Here is a 25554-nt window from a genome sequence, read left to right as displayed (position 1 = left end):
ATTCACTCAAGCATATCCCGACAATCAAGATGTCCGAATACAACATCGCAATCCCTGACGCCGCCCTCGAGAGACTGAGGCAAAAGCTCGCCCTGACCAGATTCCCCGACGAGGTTCGCAATAATTCCCTCCTCCCCATCAAAGCAGCACTAACACCCGCCCCAGCTCGAAGGCGCCGCATGGGACTACGGAGCACCACTGGACGACATCAAACGCCTCACCGAGTACTGGGAGAACGGGTTCGACTGGCGAGCGCAAGAAGCAAAGTTGAACGCGCTGCCCAATTTCCATCGGCCGATCAAGCCCGACGGCTTCCCCGAACTCGACATCCACTACGTGCATCAGCGCTCTGCCGCGCCCGATGCCATCCCGCTCTTGTTCATCCATGGCTGGCCGGGGTCGTATGTGGAGGTCACGAAGATGTTGCCTGCGCTGCAGCAGCTTACCAACGGCGTCTCGTTCCACGTTGTCGCGCCTAGCTTGCCGAACTTTGGGTGGAGTGAGGGGGTGAAGATGAAGGGGTTTGGGTTGAAGGATTACGCGGTCGTTCTCAATCGGTTGATGAAGTCGTTGGGATACGACAAGTACGTTTCGGCCACATCGTCAGCGATACTTCGCAATGCTAACCAAGCTCGTTCGTATCAGATACGTAACCCAAGGCGGCGACTGGGGCTTCATGATCTCGCGCGTCATCGGCCTGCTCTTCCCCGACTCCTGCCTAGCCTCGCACATCAATATGATCCGCTCCGACGGCCCGCCCAAATGGAGCAAAAACCCGCTCCTCGCGCTCCAGCACGCCGTCACGCCCTACAGCGCGCGCGACAAAGCCGGCTTCGCCCGCTCGCAATGGTTCCTCACCGAAGGCAGCGGCTACCGCACGGAGCAGAGCACGAAGCCGCAGACGCTAGGCTACGCGCTGACCGACAGCCCCGTCGGCCTGCTCGCGTGGATCTACGAGAAGCTGCACGACTGGACGGACGAGTACCGCTGGTCCGACGACGAGATCCTCACGTGGGTGAGTATCTACTGGTTCTCGACTGCGGGCCCCGCCGCGAGCTTGCGCATCTACTACGAGGCGACGCACACGAAGGACGGCGTGCACCGTGATCGCACGCACCAGTGGATCCCCAAGGTGAAGCTGGGCTTGTGCCACTCGCCCAAAGAGCTGTCCGTCGTCCCTCACACGTGGGCGCGCACGCTCGGGCCGGTGGTGTACGAGTCGCAGAAGACGCGAGGGGGCCATTTCGCCGCGTACGAAATCCCGGACGAGATTACGACGGATTTGCAGAAGATGTTTGGCAAGGGCGGGCCGTGCTATCGCATTGTCGCGAGCAATGCTAAGTTGTAAGGGGGATCGGGAGGCTTTGCTCTGTTGTACATTTCAAAACTCGTCATTACCATTACTTCTCTATAGTCTCGGGGAAAATAATCCGGATTAACTCGTCGATGATCGTGAAGACGAGGTGGGTACTGCAAATCGGCTGCTCGTCAGTCATACACATCCCCTCACGTACACAGACAGGGCAGGGTGGCACTCACTTAAGTCGCTCATTATTCAACGCAGCGACAATCTTGCGACTCGCCGCCTGCGCATTCGCCTTGCCCACCACACTCCCCGACACATCCGGAATCAGCGCGCCGAGAATCAGACTCGCCTCGGTCTTTGTGCGCGTCTTCTGCGCCGCCGTGCGCGGCACGGGACTCGAGCGCGAATGCCCGTCGGGCCACATGGTGTTTTTGAGCAAATCGACGCAGCGCACTAGACTCTCATCCTCGGTCGCGGTTCGCACCGCTTCGCGGACGCGCCGCTCGATCGTGCCGCCCAGCAACTGATGCAGTACCACAACTACCGTGCGCCCGCGCAGCCAGCTGTTCCCCTTGGAAAGCTCGAAGGTCTCTAGGAATAGATCGCAGATGGGTTTGACGAACGGCTCGACTTCTTTCGTTTCGTACGCGTTCAGCTCCGCCTCGGCTTCGGCGGATGTGCTGGGATCCTGCACCGCGGGGTCCAGCTGGTCGATGGCGGCCGCGCCCTGCTGCATCTGCGATGTCGCGGCGGAGATGAGGTTCTGCCCGGCGACGGACAGCTGGTCCAGCACGGGGATGTTGCCGAGGAACTCCTCCATGCCGTCCGAGACGGAGTTGTAAATGCGCGTGACAAAGTCCTTTGCGTCCGCTTGTGTGCCGTCGTTCCCATTCGAGACGATAGAGGACTGCGATAGGAAGGCGCGCAGTTCGCGGCTGCGACAAATGGCGGGCACGAGGAGGAGGGAGCGAAGGTACCGCTCGAGCGTGACGCGGCGCTTCTGCACAAAGTCCTTCTGCAGCGTGAAGAGGGCCTGGCGTTTGGGGAAGTCAAGCTGGCGCACGGAGGGGAAGCGGGCGCGCAGGCGTTTGTGCAGCTCGTGGAATTGGCTGTAGCGTCGAGTCACCACCCACGTCGCGGCGGGCATTTGCTCGCCGGCCTGCCGTTTGATTTCAATGACGTACAGCGCGAACTCGTGCCCGTCTTCCTCCCTGCCGATCATCACCGATTTGATGGTCACCGCCGCGCGGCCGTACAAGCTGTTGTCGCTCTCTTGCACGACGTACTGCTGCTTCTGCATCTCCTTGCGCTTGATCTCGCGCTGCAGGCTCTGCTCGGACTTCCGCAGGATGCGCAGCTCGGCCGCATTGTTCGTGAGCTCCGCTTTGGCGGTGAGTGAATCGACGATTTGGCGTTGCGCGGTGAGTTTCTCAATCTCCGCATTGAGCACGTCGATGGCTTCTGTCAGGCCGAGATCGCCGGGTGCGGCTTCCTGCACCTGGTCTTCGTCGCTGTGATCCGTGCCAGCGGAATCCTCGTGCTCGTCCTCGGCGAATTTCTGCGCTTCGTCGCCGAAGAGATCATCGACGAAAACGCCGTGGCTCGACGGCACTCCGACCAGGCCGAGAGATGCGATGCTAGGCTTGCCACGGTCTGAACTGGTAGTCGATAGCACAGGGCGATCCAAGTCCAAGGAGCTCCGTGCCGACTCCGTTCCCCTGAGCCTATCCATCGGCTTCCTTGGGTCGGTGGAGCCAATGGGTTGCTGATCCAAATGATCACCAAACAACGGGCTTCGGTCCTCTTCACGCACAATACCATCCAGCGCAGCCTGCATGGCATCCACGGCTCTGGCTTCGTCGCGAGACTGCTGGGCAGCCTCAGCGTCCGAGTCAAAACTGCGAACACTCGACGTAGACCGCACCATACGCTCGTCATCGACGTCGTCATCAAAGAGTGCAGGGCGCATGGACGTATCATCCAACGAACGTCGGCCGTTCGATCCATTGCTTGCCAGCTGACCGATGTCTTTCACGTTCGTGGATGACAGGACCGCACGCCTGAGCTCCGGTTCTTTGTTTGCTTGTGGCGGCGGTGGTCTGCGCTGTCTGACTGGCGAGCCGTCCCTGCTCTGTGCACCTTCGACGGCAAGGGGACTCCCAGTCTGTTTGCTCTGCATCGCAGCCAAGGCAGGATTGTCGTCAATCGCAAGCCACTTGTAGTACAGATCAGAGCGCTTGAAGTTCTCATAATGCGTGTCCTTCATGGTATTGTAGACTTGTGTCTGCGTCTGCAATACAGCTTGGCGAGCGGCGACGTACTCGTAAGCGCTCGCATCGGTACCGGCCTTCAGGAACGTCCGGACACGAGCGAGCACTGAGCCGCTGGTGTGCAGCTCTGGTTGGCTGAGATATGCTTCGTACATTTGCGCCACGTCCAGACGATCTGCTTCGTCGGCCATGCGGAGATTAAGCTCGTCCGAGTCACCTTCCAGAGGTCCTCGAAAACCGTCGACGACGATGTAGAATTGTACCAGACGCGTAAGCCGTAATCGATCCATGAACTCCATAAAATAGCTGAGGCCAGGCGCATCGTAAAGAACCTCACGCAAAGTCGCCTGACGCTTCTTGAGCGACGAAGCAGGGTTGATGTTGGCGGTATCCATCTGCAGCTTGGGCTTCGCAGGGCCATTGGCCGATAGACTAGCAATCTTCTGGTCAAGCAGGCGCTTGCCTGTATCCAAGCGACGGAGATATGCAGCATCTTGTCCATCAACAGCGGCGTCTCGCCGCATCTGGCTCATGACCTCGCTCCGCATCTTCTTCGCGTCCGCCAAGATAGTAATGTGTCGGATGGCGCGAATGAACCTCTCAAACTGCCTCTCGCTATCATATGGTCGGAGACGAGGGAACTGCGCCGTCCGCAGCGTCTTCACCGGCGAATTCTGATCCAGCGCGGCGCGGACTTTCCGCACCGCCTTGCGATCTTGCAGCATGGGCCCCCCGAAGTTCACAATGAGTTGGTTCCAGATGTCCGGATCGAGCAGGAGGGTAACGACGGGGGTGAGGACGGCGCACGCCACGATTTCGCGAATGAGGACAATGACCGCGGGGCTCGACTTCATGTTATCCGGCAGCACGATGGGTAGGAGCTTCGCGATGAGCGCGCGAAAGTACTGCTGCTGTGCGGTCGTGGTGTCGGCGAAGGCCAGAGAAGCGACGGTATGGATTTTCCCATTTCGATACTTTCCCGCGATAGCCATGTGCAGCTCCTCGCTCTCCGTGACATGATGGGACAGGTCCTTGCCGCGCACCAGCCGCTCCGCCTCGTAGAAGTCCCTCATATGCGCCGTGAACAGCGGCAGCATATTCGCCACGCCGAGCTCGACCAGATCAAAATCCGTCATGCGCGCCGCCACGGTAAGGAGGACGGAGCGGATGCAGCGATCAATCTCATTCTGAAATAGCGTCCTCTTGCTAATCGCACCATACCAACTCGTCACGCGATCCCGAATCACCAAGTCCAGCAACTGATCGACAGATTTGGAAAAGGCCACCGCCTCAGGGAATATCATGGGTCTGCGGTACTCTGCTCTTGACAACAAGGTCGCCTTCTCCTCCTCCCACGCCTTTGCGGCGATGAAGGCGGGCGCGACGGGCGCATTGATTCGGTAGGCATCGCTGCGGCCGAGCGTGCCGTTTGACGTGGTGCAGATGAGGTACAGCAGGCCGGCGAGGGCGGAGAGGAGGCCGGCGGTGAAGGCGTGCGGGATCCAGCGCAGGGCCGGGAGCCAGTCGGTCAGGTAGGCCCAGGACACGAAAGCGACTATGCCGGCTGCGATCACATGTTTGCGATCAAGTGGCATCGTACGCGTCGTGTTGGGCGCGTGTGAGCCGCATTATGCGCCGGCCAAGGGGATGGGTGGGTGTGGACGGAAGAGAGATGAAGTTGAGCGTGGATTGGGAGACTTGGAGGTTTCGAGCTCGCGCCTGTCAAGTAGCCAATGGCGTCACCCGGCACGGGCTCGAGATGATTAAGACATATTCCACGACGACAGAGCAGACGCCTGTTAATTTGGCCATGCAGTATCTGCACTGAATAGACTAATAATCTTCCTCCTCCTCATCCGCCCCAAGCAACTTCGCATAGTCCTCCGCCGAAGCAAAAGTGGGCAACTGCTTGAACTTCTTCCTCTCCTTGCGCTTCTTCTGACTCTTCGACAGCTCCTTCTCCTCCGGCTCCTCCTTCTCCACAGGCAAGTCAAAGTCCTCGGGCACCTCGTCATCATCGTCAAAGACTCCATCATCGTCGCTTTCGAGATCAGGTGCGGCATCGAGATCGTCCGCATCAGAGCCCTGTTCGTCGTCGAGCAGCAGCCCTCCATCTTCAATTCCATCTCCCTCCTCCCCGCCCAGATCGATCCCGGCCTCTGAACCATCCTCACTGTCCGAGTAAGCGCTCTCAAGATCGCCCAAACTGAGATCATCATCCTCGTCGTCGCCCTCAACATCAGGTTTGGAAGCGGTGATGGCCTTCCAGATCTCGTCCTCGCCATCGTCCTCACTACCCTCGCTGTCATCTTCGTCTCTGCCCTTCGCCGCCGTCTTCTCGGCAGTCTTGCGCTTCTTCTTGCCCCCGGCCTGACTAAAGTAAGCATGGAAGAACACCTCATCGGCCGCAACGTCCTCGATCTTCTTCTGCCAGAACGCTTCGCTGTTGACATCTGCTTTCGCGCCGCTTTCCTTGCCAGGCTTGAGGAGAAGATCCGCGGCACTGCTGCCTGCCAAGGGCTGCATGATCGATGATCCATGCATGGCAACCGAGGGCTTCGACTTTGCGGAACGATAGACGAAGCGGTCCAGGAAGTGGTTGAGGGTGTGTTGGGTGGGGTCAGGCTTGGGTGGCATCGTCTTGTTTGCCAGCAGGGTCGCGGCGAACAGCGAGACGGAGGGATGGAAGTGTTGGAGCAGTGGAAGGATCTCCCACAGACAGCTGCGATCGGCGCGAGCGTGTTCGGGGTCTCGTTTGCGCGGATCGTATCGGTGTTGGTCAATGGCGCGCGGTTGAGTGGTTGGCATCGTTTGGTTCCCTTCGTCATCCTCGATCACATCGGCAAAGTGTTCCTCTTCGTCATCATCGTCCACTTCCGCCTCGCTCATCATCGTGCGAACGCTCGGAAAGACCTTCTCCAGCTCGCTGACGAGGTACAGCACTCCGCAGACAAATGGCGGGTCATGGACTGTAATGATCTGCAACAGTCTCTTGACGAACGCTTGCACACGCTTGGCGTTCAGATCAGTCTTCAGACTCTTGTAGAGCAAGTTGAGATACATGATCTGCTTGCTCGAAGAATACAGCCTCGGGTCCAGCAGGGATTCGTAGAGCGTTTTGTAGAAGCGTTCGGCGCCGTAGTGTTTCGTAGAGGAGATCTGCTGGATGAGCATGAGCGCCTGCACGGCGGTGTTGAAGTTGGCAGAGTGCGTGACGCGGAAGATGGTGTCGAGCTGTTCCTCGAACTTCGCATCGTTCATATCGGCGAATGGAAAGGCTCGATTGACGCCAGTCAAGACTTGTGCGATCATCTTCTCGCGAAGTTGTGCGCCGGACTCGTCGCTTTTCTCTTGAGCCTTGCGTTTCTTTGCTGCTAGCTTGCCAGCCTTTCCACCTCCGCCTTGCACTCTCGCCGGTGCCTTGGGTTTGGCGGGCTCGTTCTCGGTGCCGTTTGATTTTAACAATTGGACGAATAAGCTGAAATAAATCTCGAGTAGTTTGCTGGCGACCTCCTGCTCTTTTTGGCCGAGGATGGTCTGGTTGAGGGTGATGATGGCATAGTATTTCGCATGTATGCTTTGTCCCGGCCGATAGAGACAGTCCGCTTCGATGCTGTTGGCGATGATCAATTTCATAGCCGGATGCGTCAATTGCAGCTGCAACAGAAGATGCGATGCTCTTGACGCGATCTTGCGGTCGGTGTCGCCCAGCTTGTTGACCAGAAGTCGCAGCAGGTTCTCCTCTTGCTCTGGTTTATCGCGAAGCAACTCCCAGACATATGTCACCGCGCGGCTGCGGGAGTATTCCACTTCGTCCCCAAGCCAGTTCTCCAATACTTGCAAGACTTCGAAGTACGTCCGCTTTAGCCAATCCTCATACGCCCATACGATGAGATGGAGTTTCTCCAGGCCTGGGGGAAGAGGCTCGCCCTGCCTCCAATTTGCAGTCTTGCCCTGGAATATCTGAAGAAGGATTGGCTGCTTGCCAAATGCCCGCAGCTTCCGATCGCCAGGCAGAACGACACCCTGACCGAGCAAATCCTTCAAAGCGGCCAACGCCATCAACGCTTGATTCCGACTCTTCTTCTTGGACAGATTCAACAAATTCTCAAAGGCCTTCGTGGTGTGAAGTGGCGACTCCTGGACGAGCAAGGTAAGGGCGGAGACTCTGTCTTCGAGGGTACCGTTCGACATGATGGTGGAGAGGAACTTTTGCGAGGAGGAGGCGGAGGCATTGTTGGCGCTGTAGGCAGCATTCTCTGCTTCGAGGAGCGAGGTCGCGTACTGGCGGAGCTCATCGATTGTACGTTGCGGAGGGAGCGCCTTGACATCGCGAGGCTCAGGTGTCGGCAGGATGGCGGCGTGCCAATCGGGTCGAGGAGCGAAGAGGAACTTGGAGTCGGCGTTCGCCTTTGCCTTGGGCTTCTTGCGAGCTTCCCCCTCGAATGGAGGGTGCGACTCTTTTGCTTTGCGCTTGATTCCCATCTTTCCTTCTCATCCCGCGCATCGACCAGAGAGTGGATAGCAGTTGATGCTGGAAATTTCAAGTGCTGCCATCACAAAAAAGTTGAAACTGCGGAGAAGATTCGCCGAGATTTGTCCGAACATCCACCTCCGCTCAGAACGACTTGCGATGCCTCCTTTGATGGATCGATGTTGTACGCGCAAAACAATTCCTCAATGTGATAGTCGAGCAAGGACTAATACTCACGCATGTCACACTACCATGTGTTGAAACGCAGCACGCGAAGAGCAGACGTTGCTGCTCGACACCTGCTCTTCCAGCGGCGCAGCCTGCACGTGAGCTCTACCTATATCCATGCATCTTCGGGACATATATTGACGCTTCACCAGAATGACGGCCGCAACCGACTAAGCAACTTCTGGGCCCCAACCCAGCGACAAGCAGCCGACTCCAAAGACCCCGAAAATGGCCACGACTTACTCCTCCGCGCCGGCTTTCTACGCCAGGTGCACGCCGGAATCTTTCACATCCTACCCCTGGGTCTCCGCGTGCAGAACAAGCTCGAAAGGCTCATCGACAAGCACATGCAGGCTCTTGGGGCATCTAAAGTCTCGTTGTCCTCCCTTTCCTCCGAGGAGTTATGGCAACGCTCCGGCCGACTGGACAAGAGTCGCTCGTCCGAGTTTCTCCGTCTGCAGGACCGCAAGGGGGCGAAGTACCTCCTCTCTCCCACTCACGAGGAGGAGATCACTTCGATAGTCGCCAATGCCGTGCACTCCTATAAGGAACTTCCGTTGCGATTGTACCAGGTTTCGCGCAAGTACCGAGACGAGCCGCGTCCTCGACAAGGCCTCCTGCGCGGGAGGGAGTTCCTGATGAAAGATCTCTATACGTTTGACTCGAACGAGTCCGCCGCTCATCGGACCTACGGGGAAGTGCGCAAGGCGTATGTCGCTTTTCTGGAAGAATTGAAACTACCCTACCTCGTTGCTCGCGCCGATTCAGGAAATATGGGCGGCACGCTGAGCCACGAATACCATTTCGCCTCACCACAGGGCGAAGACACCGTCATCACGTGCGACAAATGCGATTATTCCATCAACGAGGAGCTCTACGTCGGATCCTACGATGCCGAAGAAACCAGCCATCCTTCCCTCTCGGTCGCGAGCGAGCTCTACATCAGCAAAGACCGGACAAGACTTTGCTCAATCTACTATCCATCCGACGACGGCGAACCCAACATCTACGCCGTCAAAGCCATTTTCCCAGACGTAGACACAGGCGTGCAAGGCGAGCAAGCGCTGCGAGATCGAGACGAACACTCAACCAATCCTCAAAAGCACATCCACTTCCGCGACCCCAGACTCTCCCCCGAGCAATTCGCAGAAGCCGCACGCCTCCCTCTAACCGAAGCCCAACGCCTCCCAACCGTCGCCCAACAACCCATCACTTTCACAAAAGCGCGCGCAGGCGATACCTGCCCGAGCTGCAAGCAAGGCGCACTGCACCTCCACCGCGCCGTCGAAATAGGCCACACCTTCCACCTCGGCCAGCGCTACAGCGAGCCCCTGGAAGCCCTGGTCCTTGATTCCGCAAATCGCAAAGTGCCAATGGAGATGGGGTGTCATGGAATGGGCGTGTCGCGACTCATTGGCGCGATCGCGAATTTGCTTGCGGATGAGCGGGGCCTTAACTGGCCTTTGGCGATTGCGCCGTTCGAGACGGTTATCGTGCCGGTTAACGAGAGTGTCGTGCTGGATGCGCAGGCGCTATATGACCAGGTCTGCGGTGGTGGGGTGTCTTCCGAGTCGGAAGTGCTTCTCGACGACCGAGAACGACCGCTGGGCTGGAAGCTGCACGATGCAGATCTGATCGGGTATCCGTTCATTGTGGTGTTGGGCAAAGCGTGGACGAAGAAGGGCGTGGTGGAGCTGCAATGCCGTCGCCTTCGGGTGAAGGAGGAGGTTCGGCCGGACGAGTTGGTGGCTCGCATTCGTGAGATTGGAGCGCGGCTGTGAGGCTGCCTGGATGGGCTCTCAACTCCTTTGATGCGGGCTGGCGATGAATGCCAACACTGTAATATATGTACTCTATCCAGAGGCGAGCTTTGAGGAGGGTATCACACAGATAATTGTACAATAGGCAACACACAGCTCAAGCATCAACTCGGCGCTGCCTTGACCTCATTCACTTCGACCGGCACAGCGCTCCCTGCCTCCCTTCCAAGCGCAATCTTCCGCTCTCTAGCCTTCTGCTGCAACCACAGCGCCGAAGCAAACCCGCCCACGAGCCCACCCAAGTGTCCCGCATGATCAATGCCCAGCCCCTTGAACCTAAACATCGCCACAGCCTCCGCGACTCCGTACAGCGCCAACCACAACCACACGGCAATCGGCACGTCCTGACCAAAGACTTTGATCGTGGAATTGGGATGCAGAGTCGTGGCGGCCGCTACCACGCCTAGCACGCAGCCGGACGAGCCGAAGATGTAGGTCGCCCAGTGCCGCCTCAGGACGTGATAGGAGAGACTCGTGTAGGCGCCTAGCGCGCCGGAGAGGAAGAAGATGGAGAGGAAGGCGCCGCGGCCGACGTCTTCGTGAAGGATGAGGCCGAAGAGCCAGAGGCTGAGGGAGTTGAAGAGGAGGTGTGAGAGACGCTGGTGGCGGAAGGCGGCGCCTAGGATGCCGAAGGCATGAGGGTAGGCGGGCACGACGGTGAAGTATTTGTTTAGCGTTCTCCAGAGGGGAGGGACGCGGCTGAGGAGGAAGAAGGCGAAGAAGGTTCCTGTGAGGGCCGAGAGCGTGGCCACGGATGGAGGGACGTCCGGCCATAGACGCGCGCTGTTGGGAGGCGGGGTGTAGTTTTCGGAGACGAACACTGCCAGGCCGAGGAGCAGCAGGAGGAAGGCGAAGCTGGGCCCCAGACGTTGGAGGTTGGAGAGTTGTGGGATAGACTCGCTTGGGAAGAGTTCGGCCTGTTTTTCGTAGTACGATACCCACGGTTTGCGCTCCACTGGTTGCAGCCATGCTTGCTGCTTGGGTCGAGAAATCGTGATGCCATCTCTCCCGGTGTAGGTCACCATTTCGACCGATGGCTGCACCCCACCGGCCAGTTCTAATGGACCGCGGTGGGTATGCAAGGCGGAGCCCTCGGCTTTGGCCTCTGCGACTGCTTTGCGTGCTGCTTCGGCCTCTTTGATTGCCTCGTTCGAAGCTTGAAGCTGTTCCAGCTGACTCTCGCGGTTCCGTGAGCGGCCATAGGCGGTACCTTGGTCCTCTTCGGCTTCCTCCTCCTCCTCCTGCGGCTCGTCCCGTTTGTAAAGTCGTAGTTTCACAGCCCGGTCCTCCAATTGTTGCTGTAACCTCACTGATTCCTCCTCCGCCCACACCTGCGCAGCAGCTTGTTCATCAAAACTCGGATCGAGCGAACGAATGTAGTCCAGCGCTTTCGCAGCTTGCCGGTCCGTCACGCGACTGTCATTCGGAAACCGAATCCCAACATCAATCAACGCCCCCGATGCTCTTCTCCAGTATATCACGTTGAGAATGTAGTTGCCCGTTTCCGCATCCACCTGCTCATCGCCAAAAACGCTATTGATTTGCGCCTGAGATCGCTCGCCATCGGGCAGGGGCATGCCTCCTTCAGGATCATAGTCTCGCCATGTCAGCTCTTGACTTTCATCCGATAAGCCTTCGGTGTGAGTTGCGACGGTCGGTGCGGGCTCGATCTTTGAGTCTGCCGGGGTTTTCGAATGGTCGAGTTGTCGTGATCGCGTGTTTCGTTTGGAAACGACAGCGGAGGTGCTGAAAGCTTGTTGATATACGCCAACATATCTCGCTGTCCGACCCGACGGAGGTCTGCCGGCGAATGAAGGAGTCAAACTGTAGCTCAAGAAGCGCCTCTTCCCCAGGTTGGCGGAGTTGCATGTCTCGTGTCGTGTGTAGCCATGGAATAGCTCGCGGATCGGTCTCCGAGACGGTCGAGCAGCGGCACAAGATGCTCGAAATGTTATCGCAGTCCAGGCATTGTTCATTGCTGTGATTACTCCCGCACCTGTTGGAGCACGCACGTAAACATTGAGCAACGCGAGAAGTGCGTGATCGATGTCGCAAGAATCATTGACTTTGACATTCCGTCGGTTTGAGTTTAGAGCACGGTCCGAGCCGGCGGCTTCGGAGGTGCTCGGACCATCTCCGCATTCCTGGATGTACAGTCAGCAGAGTTTCGGCCCTCTTCACGTGCGAGCGGACGTCACGTAGCCTGCCTTGTCCATAAGTTTTGCAGCACGCAATTAATCCTCCTTCTTTGCTCTATCCGACGTAATCGAAAGACATTCCCTCGAAAGATTCCCCACATCAACAATACCACAACCTTCTCCCAAACATGGCCGAAGCCAACAACCCCATCTCCCCAACCCGCTTCGCCTCCGCCCTCGAAAGCCTCCCCCTCGACGCCCTCCACGCCAAAGCAGCCGAAATCCAAAACAGCATCGCGCACCTCAAACACAGCAACGACCAAATGCTGCCCTTCGCAGAAGAAGGCGATCAGGAGTGCAAAGAAGCGATGTTCGAGAATTTGACGGTGATAGGGCGGATGAATGAGCGGGTCAGGCTGCTCAAAGAGGAGGTTGAGAGACGAGGGTATTTGTGGGGGGAGGAAGTGGGTGGTGATGAGAAGGTTGTTAATGGGCTTGCGACTGCTGGTGCTGCTGTGAATGGTGCGCCGCCGCCTACGGTCAATGGGGGGAGTGTGCGGCAGAGTGGGAGGTTGACGGATGAGGAGTTGAGGCGGCGGATGGAGGAGAGGATGGCTGATGTTGATGATGGAGAGGACGACGACGGTGTGCATCTGTGAATGGTAACTGGGAAGGAAAAAGCACGACAGACTCGCGACCACCGGCAGACGTGTGCTCGATCTATTCCTTGGGTTGCACCATTTGCTCTGCGAACGCACTACGCTCTTCCGACCCTTGCAAGCATAACGGCTCTCCCTGTGTGCTTCATACAAGGGCAATGGCCGAAAGAAGTGAATCTCCTAGCGCTGTAGCAGAGATGTGAATACAGACGCGGAGTTCAGAAGGGCGGACACTGAGACATGAGGCGAGAAGGATGCGGCGCTGCAATGATGCGGAAAAGAATAGGAAAGCGGCTTGTAGATGCAATGGAAATGACGGGCCATTTCACACATCTGAGACTCAACCCAAGCCGGACTCTTGCTGCACAAGTTTAGCGATCAAGCTTCTCATTCGCACTCTCAAATCATAAGTACTCCACAAAAACCCGCTCAAACGCAGTGAGAAGCCTCGCCTCCCGAGCAAAGAAAGTTCATTTGAAGGCGCTCAAATCCAACGGGACACTGCTTCCCCTGCCCGCACGATACCGCTTCCCCGACCCTTCGTAAGCGCGCGGTTTCGGCAACTGATCGTCACGCTGGAACTTGAATCTGCTGTCGTCGATGAAAACCTTCGATCCTCCTCTGCCACCACTACTAGGTCTCGCTTGTCCACCAGCGCTCAAAGACGGGGACGAACCATTAGTCAACGTGTACGCTGAAGCATCGAGGCTTGCGAGCGATGGGGTGACGGTGTTTTGAGTCACGGTGGTGCCGAGTGGTTGTCCGCCGGCCGTTGGGATGCCACCAGGCGCTGCTGGGGTTGGAGATTTGGGAGGTGGCGGGGGCGCTGCTGGCGATGAGAGGGAGTTGTCTCTTTGTCTATGCGCTGCGCTTGGGGGCGGCGGCGGTGGAGGTGGAGGAAGTGCGGAGCTTGGAGATGACGTTGGCCTTGACGGTGGTGCAGCAGGTGGAGGTGGCGGAGGCACAGAAGTCGGAGAGAAAGAAGTTGGGCGAGAGGGCGCCGCGGCAGGCGGCGGGGGAGGAGGCGGCGGTGGAGCTCCGCTGGGCGCATGGGCTGAAGATGGCGGCGGCGGTGGAGGCGGTGGCGCAGGTGCAGCTGGTGAGTGGGAGCGAAATGCGTTCGCAGCGGCCTGAGCTGCCAGATTGCCGTTTTGCTGAGGCGTGGGTGCTTTTGGCGCACTGGCGGAGGGAGGAAGTGGCGGTGGTGGAGGAGGGGCTAATGAAGGAGAGCTCGAGGAGGGCGGTGGTGGAGGAGGGGCTATCGATGGAGAGTTCGAGGAGGGTGGTAACGGCGGTGGTAGAGGCGGAGCAGAAGCCAATGCCGCTGATGGTTTCCTTCCAGCTGGTGGAGGAATGGGTGGTTTCTTTCCTATCGGTGGGGGAGGCTTGGGTTTGTGGATTGATGGCGGTTCGGGTGCGCTCCCAACAGGTGAACTGGAGGGTCGGAGGGTGTTCTTCACGGCAGCAACGCTGGGAGGAGCCGGCGCGGCACCAGGCGGTGGGGGCGGCGGGGCTCCTCCCGGTGGTCTCGGGGCCAATCCGGGCGGTGATGGAACGCTTGGTGCTGAAGACTTTCTCGAACTGGTCTCGGGGTCCGAGTCGTAGATGTTAACTCCTGCATTCGTTTTCTTGAGCTTTGGAATGCCTCCCGAAAAGATGCCGCCTAACTGGGGCGCCGAATCTGTCACCGATGCTGCCGAGCCCGCTCCAATATCACTATTACTGCGCAATCGATTGACTGACGCTGGCGCCGGTGGTCTCAAGCCAGGTACTGGAGGCGCTCCGCCCACCGGGGGGCCGGCACTGGCCGACGAGGCCTTTGAGTCGATGATGGGGGCGGATCGATCGTTGATTTGGGTGACTTTCTTTAGTCGCGCGCCCTTTTCTATGTCACCTAGGAGTGCTCCCTGTGGAAATATTCATTCAGCTTCAGCTCTCTCTAGTGTCGAGTCTCTTGCCAAGCTCTTATACGTCCTCGATACACGGGTTGGTGGTGACATACCCTTCCTTTAGCTTGTGCCGCACTCGGTTTGGACGGTGTCTTTCCGGGAGGCGGTGGAGGTGGCGGTGGAGGACCTAGCTTGACATCAGCGACGTGTAATTAAGTCATCTCAAGCGACTGTTTCATACCCCCGAATCCAGGCGGCGGCGGCGGAGGCGGCGGTGGTGGAGGTGGTGGTGGCATTGCGGCACTCGGACGGGGCCAATCTGCCCGTCTTTCCCGTCCGGTCTCTTATGCTGTGATGATTTCAGGTAGACAACAGTCTCCCGTGAGGTACCGCAAGTCGCAAGGCAGGTCGGTGAAGTAAGGTGACAGGTTGAAAGAGAATCAAGCAGCCTAGAGGTTTACATGCTGTGGCTTGGCGGAAGTCGTCACAGCCACTTCTGGCAGACGCGACTCCACCTTTCAAGTCCCACATTGGATGCTTGCTTGTACTTCACAGCCCATCGACAATCGCCCGCAATGGATCGAGGAAGTATGAGAGTATGTCATGAATGCATGTCGCTGCTGCGGCAGCCCAAGCGAGCATCACGCCTCCCATTCGCGACCTCAGCAGGCCATCGCTGGAGCGGACGAAGCTTCGTGATCGCGGCGCAGTCCCGATCGCCGCGCGACAAGACTGCTGCCAGACCAGCGAGCCCTCAAATCACACGAAATGCGTCTCAAAAGGGAGCTCGCAGTAGCAAAGCCAGCCCTCCTACTCAGCTCAGCACCGTCCACCAGCGCATCTTCGAACTCACCTCCTCCGTCCTCAAACCCGAAGACCACAAGCTCCCTTCGGAGCAGCGTCTCCTCTACGTTCTCGAACAGCTCGACACCCTCGCGAAAGGCCTCCTCGACACCAAGTCTTCAGGCCCAGCAAGCTCCGCGCAGAATGGAAAAGACGGCACGACAGCTACATTCGCCCTCCTCGGCTCAGTCAATGCCCGCCAACACCCAGGACACCTCAACAAAGCCTCGCTACTGAGCCTCATCAGCGAAAAAGCAGAGGAGCTGCTCCGAAACCCCACAACCTTCATCACCCCCGCCATCCTCAAAAGCTACGTAGGCCTGCAAACCAACCTCCACCAACCCTCCAGCCTCCCCGACATCTTCGCGCTCTACGCCTCCAAACCCGCTCCCAAACTATCCTCCGATGGCGGCGTCGCCTTCACAGAAGTCTCCCCCGACAAAGTCAACGCAGCCATCGACGCCAAAACGGCCAACATCGCCCTCTCCTCCGCAATCGACGCCCACAACCTCCCGCTATGCATCGACATCATCGACACGAGCTTCGGCACGCTCGCCTTCCGCAAATCCAAAGGGCTGCGCCAGGCCTTGTTCCCCTTTGCCGGCCTGCTCCTCGCCCCCGGCGCGGCGTACGCGCTGTCCACGGCTTTTGGCAATTTTCAGAATTCCATGGATCCCGGGCTTGCGACGGGCGTGGCTTTCGCGGGCATCATGACGTACGTCTTCACCGTCACGGGGCTCGGGTATGTGGTGATTACGACTGCGAACGATCAGATGGATCGCGTGACGTGGGCGCGAGGCGTGCCATTGTGGGAACGATGGGTGCGGGAGGAGGAGCGGGCGGCGCTGGATCGGGTGGCGGGTGCTTGGGGGTTCAAGGATGCGAGGTGGAGGGGGACGGAAGAGGGTGCGGAGTGGGTAGAGTTGAGGGAGGTGATTGGGCGGAAAGGGATGGCGCTTGATAAGGTGGAGTTGATGGAAGGCATGGAGTGAAATGGGAAATCTCAGTAGTAATCGTTCTTGCGGTCGATTAAAAACTGCGCCTCCACTTCCTCACTGTCAACGAAGATTTGCGTGAGCTATTCGAACCGTGACCCTTGGTGACAACAAAACATCAAAAAGTGAACGTCGCCGCCCACAGCTGATCCCCCGGCCCTCTCACTCAAGAGAGGACACTCCTCAAGCCCCCCGCCTACACAACAATTGTCGTGCAAGCGGTGGATCAGCGCCTAATTGATTTCGTTCGACATTGCGTCGTGGCGAAAAGCTGCAAATCCCCGTGCTGTTCGACCCTTGGAGGTACTAAGTTTTGGTCTTTGACCAACTCTTCCCTCAAGGTGATTGTGCAGGGTGCGGAATTGATTATAGACCTACTGTGGTGACGTTTCTTGGTTGGTGACGTCTAGTGTAACGTTGATGGAAAGGCTGTGAAGCATTCGAACGAATCGTTGTATTCAATGATGAAATGGTAGCAGTGAGATGTTCGCAAAGAACGATGCCACGATGCAAGAGATCATGATAGCAAGCCAGGCAAGATTGAAAAAGAAAAGGAATCAGAAAGCCATCGGAAGATCTTTTTTCACAAAGGAGGATGTGAACTTACGTGTCATGTCACCCGGCTAAGCATCAAGCCCCGAACAAATCTCAAGCCGGAGTGTCTTGGTTAGCTCCAAGCAAGAAACCAGTGCTAACATCTAATCAACACCGCTAAATAAACAACCAAACCGTTCTACGCGCCACTGACTATCAGCTCGCACACCGTTACCAGCAACGTCAGTGGCTGGCCAGCCCACGTCAGCCGCGGAACAGCTTCGGGACTGTCTTTGCCGCCGTTTGCTGCCGGAAGGGAGCGACCTCTTCCCCAGCTGGATTCACTTCGTCGCAGAATGGACCTGCGCATCGACAATTAGCACAAAAGGTCTCGAACGCGCGACCTTTCCGATGGCTTTCTGTTGCGGACGTGATTGGCAGCTTTGCAGCGTTGACCGACGAGCGCGCATGTGATGGCGGCAGGGTTGAGTTGTATTATCTGTCGACGTTGAAGTCACATGCCGGCGGCCGAAGAGGAGCCGGAAGGATAGGAGTGGGGACGTGGAGGACATTGTTGCTCTGTCGTGACGGGATTGGGATTATTCCTGAGGGTCCCTTAACACTGTCGACATCGGTAGGCATCACCGTTTCGCGCACTCTTGACGTCCATGTGGTATCTGAGATGTGTGAGCTTCTAAGGGCAAGTTGGGAAGCGGCACGTGAAAAGCACCGCGTAAGCGATCGAAAGTCACGAGTGAGGATGCACTGCCATTGCGTAGATGGGACACCCTTTGGTGGGTGAATCGCAGATCTACAGCATGAGGTTGTAAGGATGCGGAGCAAGTGAGGTCAAGCCTCAGCCAGAGTCCATGACGCCACGTGCGGGATTTCTGAGCCCAGGAAGCATCGACACGGAATGAAACGGAGGTGCACGCGAAGTGAGGATCCGGCCGGAGAGGTCATCGATCAATACGGCCAAAGTAGTAAGCATATTGTCGCCGGTGCACGCCTTCATAGTGAGGCAATTACGGAAAGAGTGGCGGCAAAGTGGAAGTGAAGTGAGGGAGGCAGCGGAAGTCTGCTCGGGCAGTTTCCTAGCGGCGGCTATTGGCTGAGCAGCACGCACGGCTTGGCGATAAGAGTAAAGGGTAAACAGGGAACTTCGCCATGCCCGAGGCAGACGCGATGGCGTCACTTTCACGTGCGACATTGAGGCCAGAGATGTTCTTCCTTCGTGCGCGATTGATGTGGGAGATGCGCGAATCATTCCATCAGGATAGTCGGTGAAGATTACACAAACCACAGTACCAGTTAAAAAGCGTGATCTCGGCGTCTCTGGGCGAGGAAGCACGGGCAAGATGGCATGAAGGCGTTTCCGATGTCGAAACTCTCAACACAATAGACTTTTCCTGCCGAGAAAGTCTCCCCGGGCAGTTCTCGCCGACGCCCGTGACGTCTGTGAATCTTAGCCTCAATCAGTGCCACTCTGGGGCAGTATATGTGGAGGGAGGAAGCTGGGAGCATTGGTTGTTTTTTTGACCATCACCTCCCTCTCTCCTCTAGCCTCTGCCTTCTTCTCTACCTACTTCCCTCTCCTCCTCTCGTCTCCTCATCACCCTCCACCCTCTTCCATCTCAGGCTACGCGCCGCTGGACCCGATGCGTGGCGACTCGCAGACACAGAAATCCGTCCGGCAATAATTCGTTCTGTCGTTCTCGTTCGCCTCCTCGGCATCGGCGTTTACTTTAGTTCCTCGACGCATTTGACTCACGAACTCGATACACATAGACGATACAACAATACACGATGAAGCTGCCAACAGCAAATCCACCCCAGGTGGACTACGCCAATGATCCCTACACCTGGGACAACCAGGTAGGATGGAAACAGTGGCGGCCCCTCCGCCCATTCCGAGGGATGTACTACGATGTCCGAAGAAGACTACCCTTCTACTGGTCCGATGTGGTCGACGGCCTCAACTACCGCACCTTTGCCGGCACCGTTCGGATCTTCTTCGTCAATCTGCTCCCAGCATTGGCATTCACCTTGGACATGTCCCGACGCACCGACAACTTCTTCGGCATCAATGAAGCCCTGTTTTCTTCGGCCCTTGCTGCCGTGGTCTTCTCCACCCTCTCCTGTCAACCGCTGACTGTGGTCGGCATCACCGGTCTGATCTCGTTGTTCAACTACACCATCTACGACATTGCCCGCGACCAAGGCATCATACACCTGTACGGGCCTCTCATCTGCTGGGTCTCCATCTGGGCTGCCATCACCCATTGGGCGGCTGCGATCTTCAACCTCTGTGATTACATGCGCTACATCACCGACTTCTCCAGCACATCATTTGGCCTCTACGTGGGGATTATTTATATGAGTGTGTAAAGTTCGGCATATCTTCCATGGACCCATACTGATCCATTGTGTACAGTCAAGGGAGTCGAAGAACTGGTCGCTGCTTTCGATGATCATAATCGATCCGGGGGCTATCTGGCCTGCGTCATCGCTTTGGTCTACTGGTTCACGGTCTACCGGCTGGAAATGGTCGGATCTACAACCTTCCTCAAGCCGTGGATGCGCAAATCCATCTCAGATTTTGCCTATCCGGTAAGGACGCATTATTCATCCTACCATCCGAACTGACTAACACGTTCACACCAGATTGCCACATTATGGTGGGTGGGCTTCTCCCATATCCCGGGGCGCCTCGCAGAAACGCACCAGTATCGGGTTCCGCACACAAGGGCCTTCTACCCAACCCAAGACCGCCCCTGGCTCATCCCATTCTGGACTCTCCCGGTAAAATGGGTCTTTGTGGCCCTTCCCATGGGCATCCTTTTGACTCTCCTCTTCTACTACGATCACAACGTCAGCTCTCTGACCGCCCAAGCCCGCAAATTCCCCTTGACTAAGCCCGCCGGCTTTCACTGGGACTTCTTCCTCCTCGGCTGCACCTGCTTCATCGGCGGTATTGTGGGCATTCCGCTGCCAAACGGTCTAGTCCCTCAAGCACCAGTGCACACCGACGCCTGCACGGAATACCAAGACGTCTTGAAAGTGACAAAAGAAAAGGACGACGAGCCCGATGCGGAATTTCACCAGCACAACAGGAAGAAAATCGAAGCCATCGAGGTCAAAGAGCAGCGAGTCTCGCACTGGCTCATGGCTCTCGCCCTCATCGGCACGATGACCGGCCCCCTCCTGGACGTGCTGCACACCATGCCGCGCTCCCTCTTCGCCGGCGTCTTCTTCGTCGTAGGCTGGGGCTCCGTGGGCTCCAGCCCAATCATCGCCAACGCCCTATTCACCTGGCGCGAGCGCAAATTCATCGACCCCGACGAGCCGCGCCTGCGCCTCAAGCCCAGCCGCATCTGGCTGTACATTGCTTTCCAGCTCGCCGGCGTGCTCTCCAGCGTCGCCATCTCGCAGACCATCGCCGCCATCGGCTTCCCCGTCATCATCATCTCCCTCATCCCGTTGCGCTGGCTCGTGATGCCGCGCGTCTTCACCGAAGAAGAACTGCTTATCCTCGACGCCCCGACTGCTGACGCAGACGTCGTGCTCGCCTCCATGGGCGGCCAACCTACGCTGCCCGAAGTGCGGCTTGCGGAGGAGAAGCGCAGGCGCGAGAATGCGGATGGCGAGCAGGGGTTGAGTAGTGGGTATTTGAGCGGGACGACGGGCAGCATGCGGAGTCGGGAGGTGTTTAAGGATGAGGAGGAGCGGAAGATTGAGGAGGAGCGGGAGAAGAGGAGGCTTTCGGATGGCGTGCAGCCTACTGAGTGGACGGGGCATGATTAGAGCTTTTTGTTTGGTGGTGGCGATGAATGAGGGGGGTTGATGTTGCGTTGATGCATTGCGTGGTGGCATGGACACATATTAGATGGCGCATCACACATACGGCGCTCGAGGATCTTTATTTTCCCAGCTAATTGCTTGATATAACGACTCAAGCTTTGCATTGTGCCACGATCACACTTGCTTTCATTGCGTGCGTAGTCTCCTCTTGACCCGCTGCAGTAATCCATCGCAATCAAACGCCAGACCCAAATGCAATCGCTAAATATACTTCGTCATGGAGTCGTCCGTCCGCTCGTCGCAAAACACACACATCACTTCTGCTTCAAGCTATTGGCAAGAGCCTGCTCCCTCTCCGCCATCTCAAACGGATCTCCGTAGCGGCCTACAAAAGCAATGACAATCAGCAACCAACTCAATGCACAGCAGCAGAAAGAGAAATGAACCCACCCTTCACCATCAAATCCCGATGCACAAGCACATCCGCCGCCCGATGATACTCATCCAACGCCTTCTTACTCAACCACGCATGCCCCGGCGCATCCTCCTCGCGACTCCACGTATACCCGCTGCGCTCATGCGTGCGCGCCGCATACTCCGGCCTCGCCTTCCCGCCCGCCGCTGCCGCCGAAGGACCGGAAGCAAGCAAGTCGTCTGCGTCGTCGGTGCCGTTGCTGATGGTGTTGATGGGGCGTTTGCCGTTTGCGTTTGCGCCGGGCGCGGCGGCCAGGCGGTTGTGTAGTTCGGGGGGTGAGAGGAGGGTGGAGTTGGCTAGGGATTGCGATTGGCTGGTGGGGGTTTGGGTTTCGGAGTCGGAGGGGGAGGAGAGCATTTGGCTGTCGCCGTCGTTGTCGGCGGACATGTTTGCTTTGTGAAGTATGGGCCGGTGGAAGGAGACGGAGGTATAGATGAGCTGCGGTTCAGTGAAGGTGGACAGTGGTTGATTGAAGGTTCTTGAGTGCCTTAGGCATCAAGACTTTTGGCGGGCCGTGGCCGCAAAGTCTAATCAAAATTTCAGAGCAACTATGAATTCCTGCCCATTTCAATCCAACGTCGTTCTGTATTAACTTCTTCCCAATTTCAAAATGGTGTCGCAGAGGGCGGGACAGAAGAGAAAGGTGGTCGAGGTTCCTCGGCCTGACCCAGAGGAAGAGGAAGATGTGCTGGAAAATGGAGACATTGACGACGCCTTTGAAGAGGAGGGCGAGAGCGAAGACGATATCAGCGAAGAGGACGACGATGAGGATGACTTTGATGGAATAGCGTCGCAAGACGAAGGAGAGGAGCTCGATAGTGACGAGATTCCGTCGTCGGACGAGGAGGCCGCGAAACCTGTGAATGGGAAATCTGGGAAACGAGCGACCACTCCACCTCATCAACTCATGGGAAGCGAGACGGCCGTCGAAGTTGCTACCTTGTCCCCGGAAACGCCAGTCAGACGCTTGGAGTATGGACTGGAAAAGCCAGAAATAAATGTCAGCTACAGAATCGCCGAAGACGCCAATGGCAATCCCCGCTACATCTACAACGAGATTGAGCCGAATTACGACTCCGACGATTCGGCGCCCGAGACTACCAACACCATTGGGAATATCCCCCTCTCGTACTACGACGAGTTCCCACACATCGGATACGACATCAATGGCCGGCGAATCGCTCGTCCCGCCAAGGGCGAAGCATTGGACTCGCTGCTTGACAGCATTGACATTCCCGAAGGCTGGACGGGTCTTACCGATCCCAGCACCGGCAAGCCATTACAACTCAGCAGTGAAGAACTCGAGGTGTTGAAGAAGTTGACGCGCAACGAAGCACCGGGAGATGGCTATGATCCGTACCCTGATATGGTGGAATACTTTACCGGCAAAGGGATGGAGATGACCATGCCTCTCTCCGCCGCCCCAGAGCCTAAGCGTCGCTTCGTCCCTTCCATGCATGAGCACAAGCGCGTGATGAAGATGGTCAAGGCCATCAAAGAAGGCAGGATAAAGCCGTTCCGTGAGCGGACTGAAGAAGATCGGGAGCGGGAAGAGCAACAGCAAGAATACGCTTCTTACGACATCTGGTCGAACGAGGTGCCGAGGCCAGACCATGTCATGAACATTCCCGCACCCAAACTTCCACCGCCGGGCTACGAAGAGAGCTACCATCCTCCTCCGGAATACCTTCCCGACAAGCGTGAACGCGAAGAGTGGGAAAAGCAGGATGAGGAAGACCGTGATACCGCTTTCTTGCCAGAGGATCACTCCGCTCTACGAAAAGTGCCCGGGTACGCCAAGTTTGTCATGGAGAAGTTTGAGCGCTGCCTCGACTTGTACCTTGCGCCGCGCGTGAGGAGGAGCAAATTGAACATCGATCCAGAAAGTTTACTACCCAAGCTGCCGGATCCAAACGAATTGAGACCATTCCCCAGCTTTTGTGCGGCCATCTATCGAGGACATGAAGGACGAGTTCGAAGTGTGGCCATCGATCCGGAAGGACGATACGCTGCTTCTGGAGGCGATGACGGGACGGTCAGAGTATGGGAGTTGCTGACTGGAAGACAACTATGGAGGATACGCCTAGCTTCGGACGAGGCCGTAAACGTTGTGAGCTGGCGCCCTGGTCACGACGCATGCATCTTGGCCGCTTGCTGCGGCGAGACCGTATACTTCATCCTCCCTCAAGGCGAGCTGAGCAACCCCGAGCTGGAGTCGCAAAGTCGGGAAGTACTTGACGCAGGCTTCGGACACGCAGCTTCGAACCCCTCCAAGACGGCTGATGGTAAAGACAAGACACCATCAGCAGCCTGGAGCCGTCCTCCGACATCCCAACAAGACAGAGGTATCCTCCTCACCCTCACCCTCCGAAGCACCGCAAAAACCCTAGTGTGGCACCGCCGCGGCGACTACTTTTCCACCGTGTGCCCTGGGACATCCACCCACACCTCCACCGCCATCGCCATCCACACTCTCTCCAAACACCAAACACAGCACCCCTTCAAGAAGCTCAAGGGCCTCGCACAAAGCGTCTCCTTCCACCCCACCAAGCCCCACTTCTTCGTCGCCACGCGCCAACGCATCCGCATCTACGATCTGCAACAGCAGAAACTGGAAAAGGAACTGCAGCCCGGCGCGCGCTGGATTTCGTCCCTGTCGCTGCACCCGCTCGGCTCCAATTTGCTGGTGTCATCGTACGACAAGCGCCTCCTGTGGCACGATCTCGATCTCGGCTCCACGCCGTACAAGACGCTACGCTACCATTCCAAGGCTATCCGCGCTGTCAAGTTCCATCCTACGCTGCCGCTATTTGCGGATAGTAGTGATGATGGCACTGTGCAGGTGTTCCATGGCAAGGTGGTGGGCGATGGGTTGGAGAATGCGACTGTTGTCCCGCTGAAGGTGTTGAAGGGACACAAGGTGAGGGGCGAATTGGGCGTGTTGGACGTCGAGTGGCATCCTAGGGAAGCGTGGTGTGTGAGCGCCGGCGCAGACGGGACGATTCGCTTGTGGATGTGAGGGGGGTGCGTGAGTCGTCGTACAGGGTAACAGTAAGGCTACTCTATCGTAGTATAACACAAATCGAATCGGGAATATCTGGACCGCACCGTCACCGCGCTTCCACCCCCTCCTCTCGCTCCAACACCCCCCTCACAACCCCCTCCGCCAGCCTCTTGACTTCCACACTCGTCCCGCTGGCATCCACGCTCAACACATCCCGCTCGTCCTCCATCGGCGCCTCCAAACTCTCCACCTGGCTATGCACCATGTAGTCCTTCATGTAATGATTCTGCCGCGCGCGCACGCGGTCCATGAGGATAGCCTCCGACGTTCCAAGGAAGATGAAGTGCACGCGAATCGGCGGCGTGTGCTGCTGTTGCTGGGTGTAAGGGTACGCGGCGATGCGCAGGACGTCGCGGTATTTGCGTTTGAGCGCGGAGCACGTTACCACGACGTTGTTTGCGCTTGCCGTCGTGCTGGAGGAGTTGGTGCCGTTCGTAGTAGAGGGGGAGGAGGGGGAGGAGAGCAGGGCAGCCACGGCCGCTTCGCGCAGCGTAATCAGCCAGTCCCATCTATCGGCGTCGGTGAGGGGTTCGCCGTTTGCCATTTTCTGCACGTTGGCGGGCGAGTGGAACTGCCACGCCATTTCCATCGTTAGCAAGATGGGGGTTTGGTGAAGGGGAGGGAGCGGGGTGCAAGTGCGGTGCGGTGGGGTGTCTCACGCACCGTGTCGCCTTCGAGATACGGCATGTTGAAGGTGGCGTGCAGGGCTTCGGCTACGGAGGTCTTGCCGCAGCCTGCGGGGCCGGTGATGACCCAGATGTGTTTGGGAGGCATTGGGGTGGCTGTCGTCATTTTGGCATGCGCGCGTGAAGGTTTTCGAGGGTGGTGGGGTAGGGGAGGAGGGGGGAGATGGCAGGTGAGTGTGCTGCTGGACTATCTCCTTCGTATACACATCATGCGACGCCGGGGTAAGCGATGAAAGAGCAAAGAGAGAAAGAGAAATGAATGACTGGTAGGGAGAGGAGGAAAGAAGAGCCAAACCCACCAAACCCCGACATTCTCCAGACCCGCGTACCGGGATTGTGTTCCCACCATTACCATGCCGACGCCGGCCTCAT

The 25554-nt window shown here is 57.5% G+C and overlaps 12 protein-coding genes across 12 annotated transcripts; 6 read left to right on the top strand and 6 right to left on the bottom strand.

Annotated features, from left to right (window-relative positions):
- Positions 1-29: 29 nt before the first annotated feature.
- On the top strand, positions 30-1348 carry BDY17DRAFT_316242 (Alpha/Beta hydrolase protein; the record flags this gene model as incomplete). Its single annotated transcript, XM_033735996.1, has 3 exons — positions 30-113; positions 166-584; positions 646-1348. 3 exons carry the CDS (start codon positions 30-32, stop codon positions 1346-1348), a joined length of 1206 nt encoding a protein of 401 aa, XP_033590864.1.
- A 52-nt stretch (positions 1349-1400) lies between these two features.
- Positions 1401-5171, bottom strand: BDY17DRAFT_316241 (putative intermediate filament protein; the record flags this gene model as incomplete). Its single annotated transcript, XM_033735995.1, has 2 exons — positions 1401-1470; positions 1540-5171. 2 exons carry the CDS (start codon positions 5169-5171, stop codon positions 1401-1403), a joined length of 3702 nt encoding a protein of 1233 aa, XP_033590863.1.
- Positions 5172-5273: 102 nt separating this feature from the next.
- On the bottom strand, positions 5274-8099 carry BDY17DRAFT_295364 (CBF/Mak21 family-domain-containing protein). Its single transcript, XM_033733284.1, has one exon. It carries the CDS (start codon positions 8059-8061, stop codon positions 5410-5412), a length of 2652 nt encoding a protein of 883 aa, XP_033590862.1. The 5' UTR covers positions 8062-8099; the 3' UTR covers positions 5274-5409.
- A 190-nt stretch (positions 8100-8289) lies between these two features.
- BDY17DRAFT_323160 (uncharacterized protein) lies at positions 8290-10059 on the top strand (the record flags this gene model as incomplete). Its single annotated transcript, XM_033736959.1, has 2 exons — positions 8290-8376; positions 8431-10059. 2 exons carry the CDS (start codon positions 8290-8292, stop codon positions 10057-10059), a joined length of 1716 nt encoding a protein of 571 aa, XP_033590861.1.
- A 143-nt stretch (positions 10060-10202) lies between these two features.
- Positions 10203-11675, bottom strand: BDY17DRAFT_248564 (uncharacterized protein; the record flags this gene model as incomplete). Its single annotated transcript, XM_033730919.1, has 1 exon — positions 10203-11675. The coding sequence occupies one exon, from the start codon at positions 11673-11675 to the stop codon at positions 10203-10205; it is 1473 nt and encodes a 490-aa protein (XP_033590860.1).
- Positions 11676-12424: 749 nt separating this feature from the next.
- On the top strand, positions 12425-12895 carry BDY17DRAFT_323158 (uncharacterized protein; the record flags this gene model as incomplete). Its single annotated transcript, XM_033736958.1, has 1 exon — positions 12425-12895. The coding sequence occupies one exon, from the start codon at positions 12425-12427 to the stop codon at positions 12893-12895; it is 471 nt and encodes a 156-aa protein (XP_033590859.1).
- Positions 12896-13753: 858 nt separating this feature from the next.
- Positions 13754-15080, bottom strand: BDY17DRAFT_323157 (uncharacterized protein; the record flags this gene model as incomplete). The annotated part of the gene is made up of 4 exons (XM_033736957.1): positions 13754-14476; positions 14584-14802; positions 14898-14971; positions 15026-15080. 4 exons carry the CDS (start codon positions 15078-15080, stop codon positions 13754-13756), a joined length of 1071 nt encoding a protein of 356 aa, XP_033590858.1.
- A 240-nt stretch (positions 15081-15320) lies between these two features.
- On the top strand, positions 15321-16715 carry BDY17DRAFT_295360 (uncharacterized protein). Its single transcript, XM_033733283.1, has one exon. The coding sequence runs from the start codon at positions 15360-15362 to the stop codon at positions 16617-16619; it is 1260 nt and encodes a 419-aa protein (XP_033590857.1). The 5' UTR covers positions 15321-15359; the 3' UTR covers positions 16620-16715.
- A 2247-nt stretch (positions 16716-18962) lies between these two features.
- Positions 18963-20960, top strand: BDY17DRAFT_248748 (HCO3 transporter family-domain-containing protein; the record flags this gene model as incomplete). Its single annotated transcript, XM_033730932.1, has 3 exons — positions 18963-19536; positions 19591-19766; positions 19821-20960. 3 exons carry the CDS (start codon positions 18963-18965, stop codon positions 20958-20960), a joined length of 1890 nt encoding a protein of 629 aa, XP_033590856.1.
- A 114-nt stretch (positions 20961-21074) lies between these two features.
- BDY17DRAFT_352810 (uncharacterized protein) lies at positions 21075-21860 on the bottom strand. Its single transcript, XM_033738224.1, has 2 exons — positions 21408-21860; positions 21075-21342 (listed from the first exon to the last, which is right to left on the bottom strand). Exons 1-2 carry the CDS (start codon positions 21817-21819, stop codon positions 21272-21274), a joined length of 483 nt encoding a protein of 160 aa, XP_033590855.1. The 5' UTR covers positions 21820-21860; the 3' UTR covers positions 21075-21271.
- Positions 21861-22006: 146 nt separating this feature from the next.
- BDY17DRAFT_295356 (NUC169 domain-containing protein) lies at positions 22007-24562 on the top strand. Its single transcript, XM_033733282.1, has one exon. It carries the CDS (start codon positions 22043-22045, stop codon positions 24449-24451), a length of 2409 nt encoding a protein of 802 aa, XP_033590854.1. The 5' UTR covers positions 22007-22042; the 3' UTR covers positions 24452-24562.
- Positions 24563-25532, bottom strand: BDY17DRAFT_264274 (P-loop containing nucleoside triphosphate hydrolase protein; the record flags this gene model as incomplete). Its single annotated transcript, XM_033731879.1, has 2 exons — positions 25160-25532; positions 24563-25067 (listed from the first exon to the last, which is right to left on the bottom strand). Coding segments are annotated over exons 1-2 (633 nt in total), but the record flags the coding sequence as incomplete, so codon positions are not given.
- Between the last annotated feature and the right edge of the window lie 22 nt (positions 25533-25554).

This window comes from Neohortaea acidophila (genome assembly GCF_010093505.1).
Source record: "Neohortaea acidophila strain CBS 113389 unplaced genomic scaffold BDY17scaffold_4, whole genome shotgun sequence".
Classification (NCBI taxonomy): domain Eukaryota; kingdom Fungi; phylum Ascomycota; class Dothideomycetes; order Mycosphaerellales; family Teratosphaeriaceae; genus Neohortaea; species Neohortaea acidophila.
This window is presented reverse-complemented; position numbering and strand designations above follow the sequence as displayed.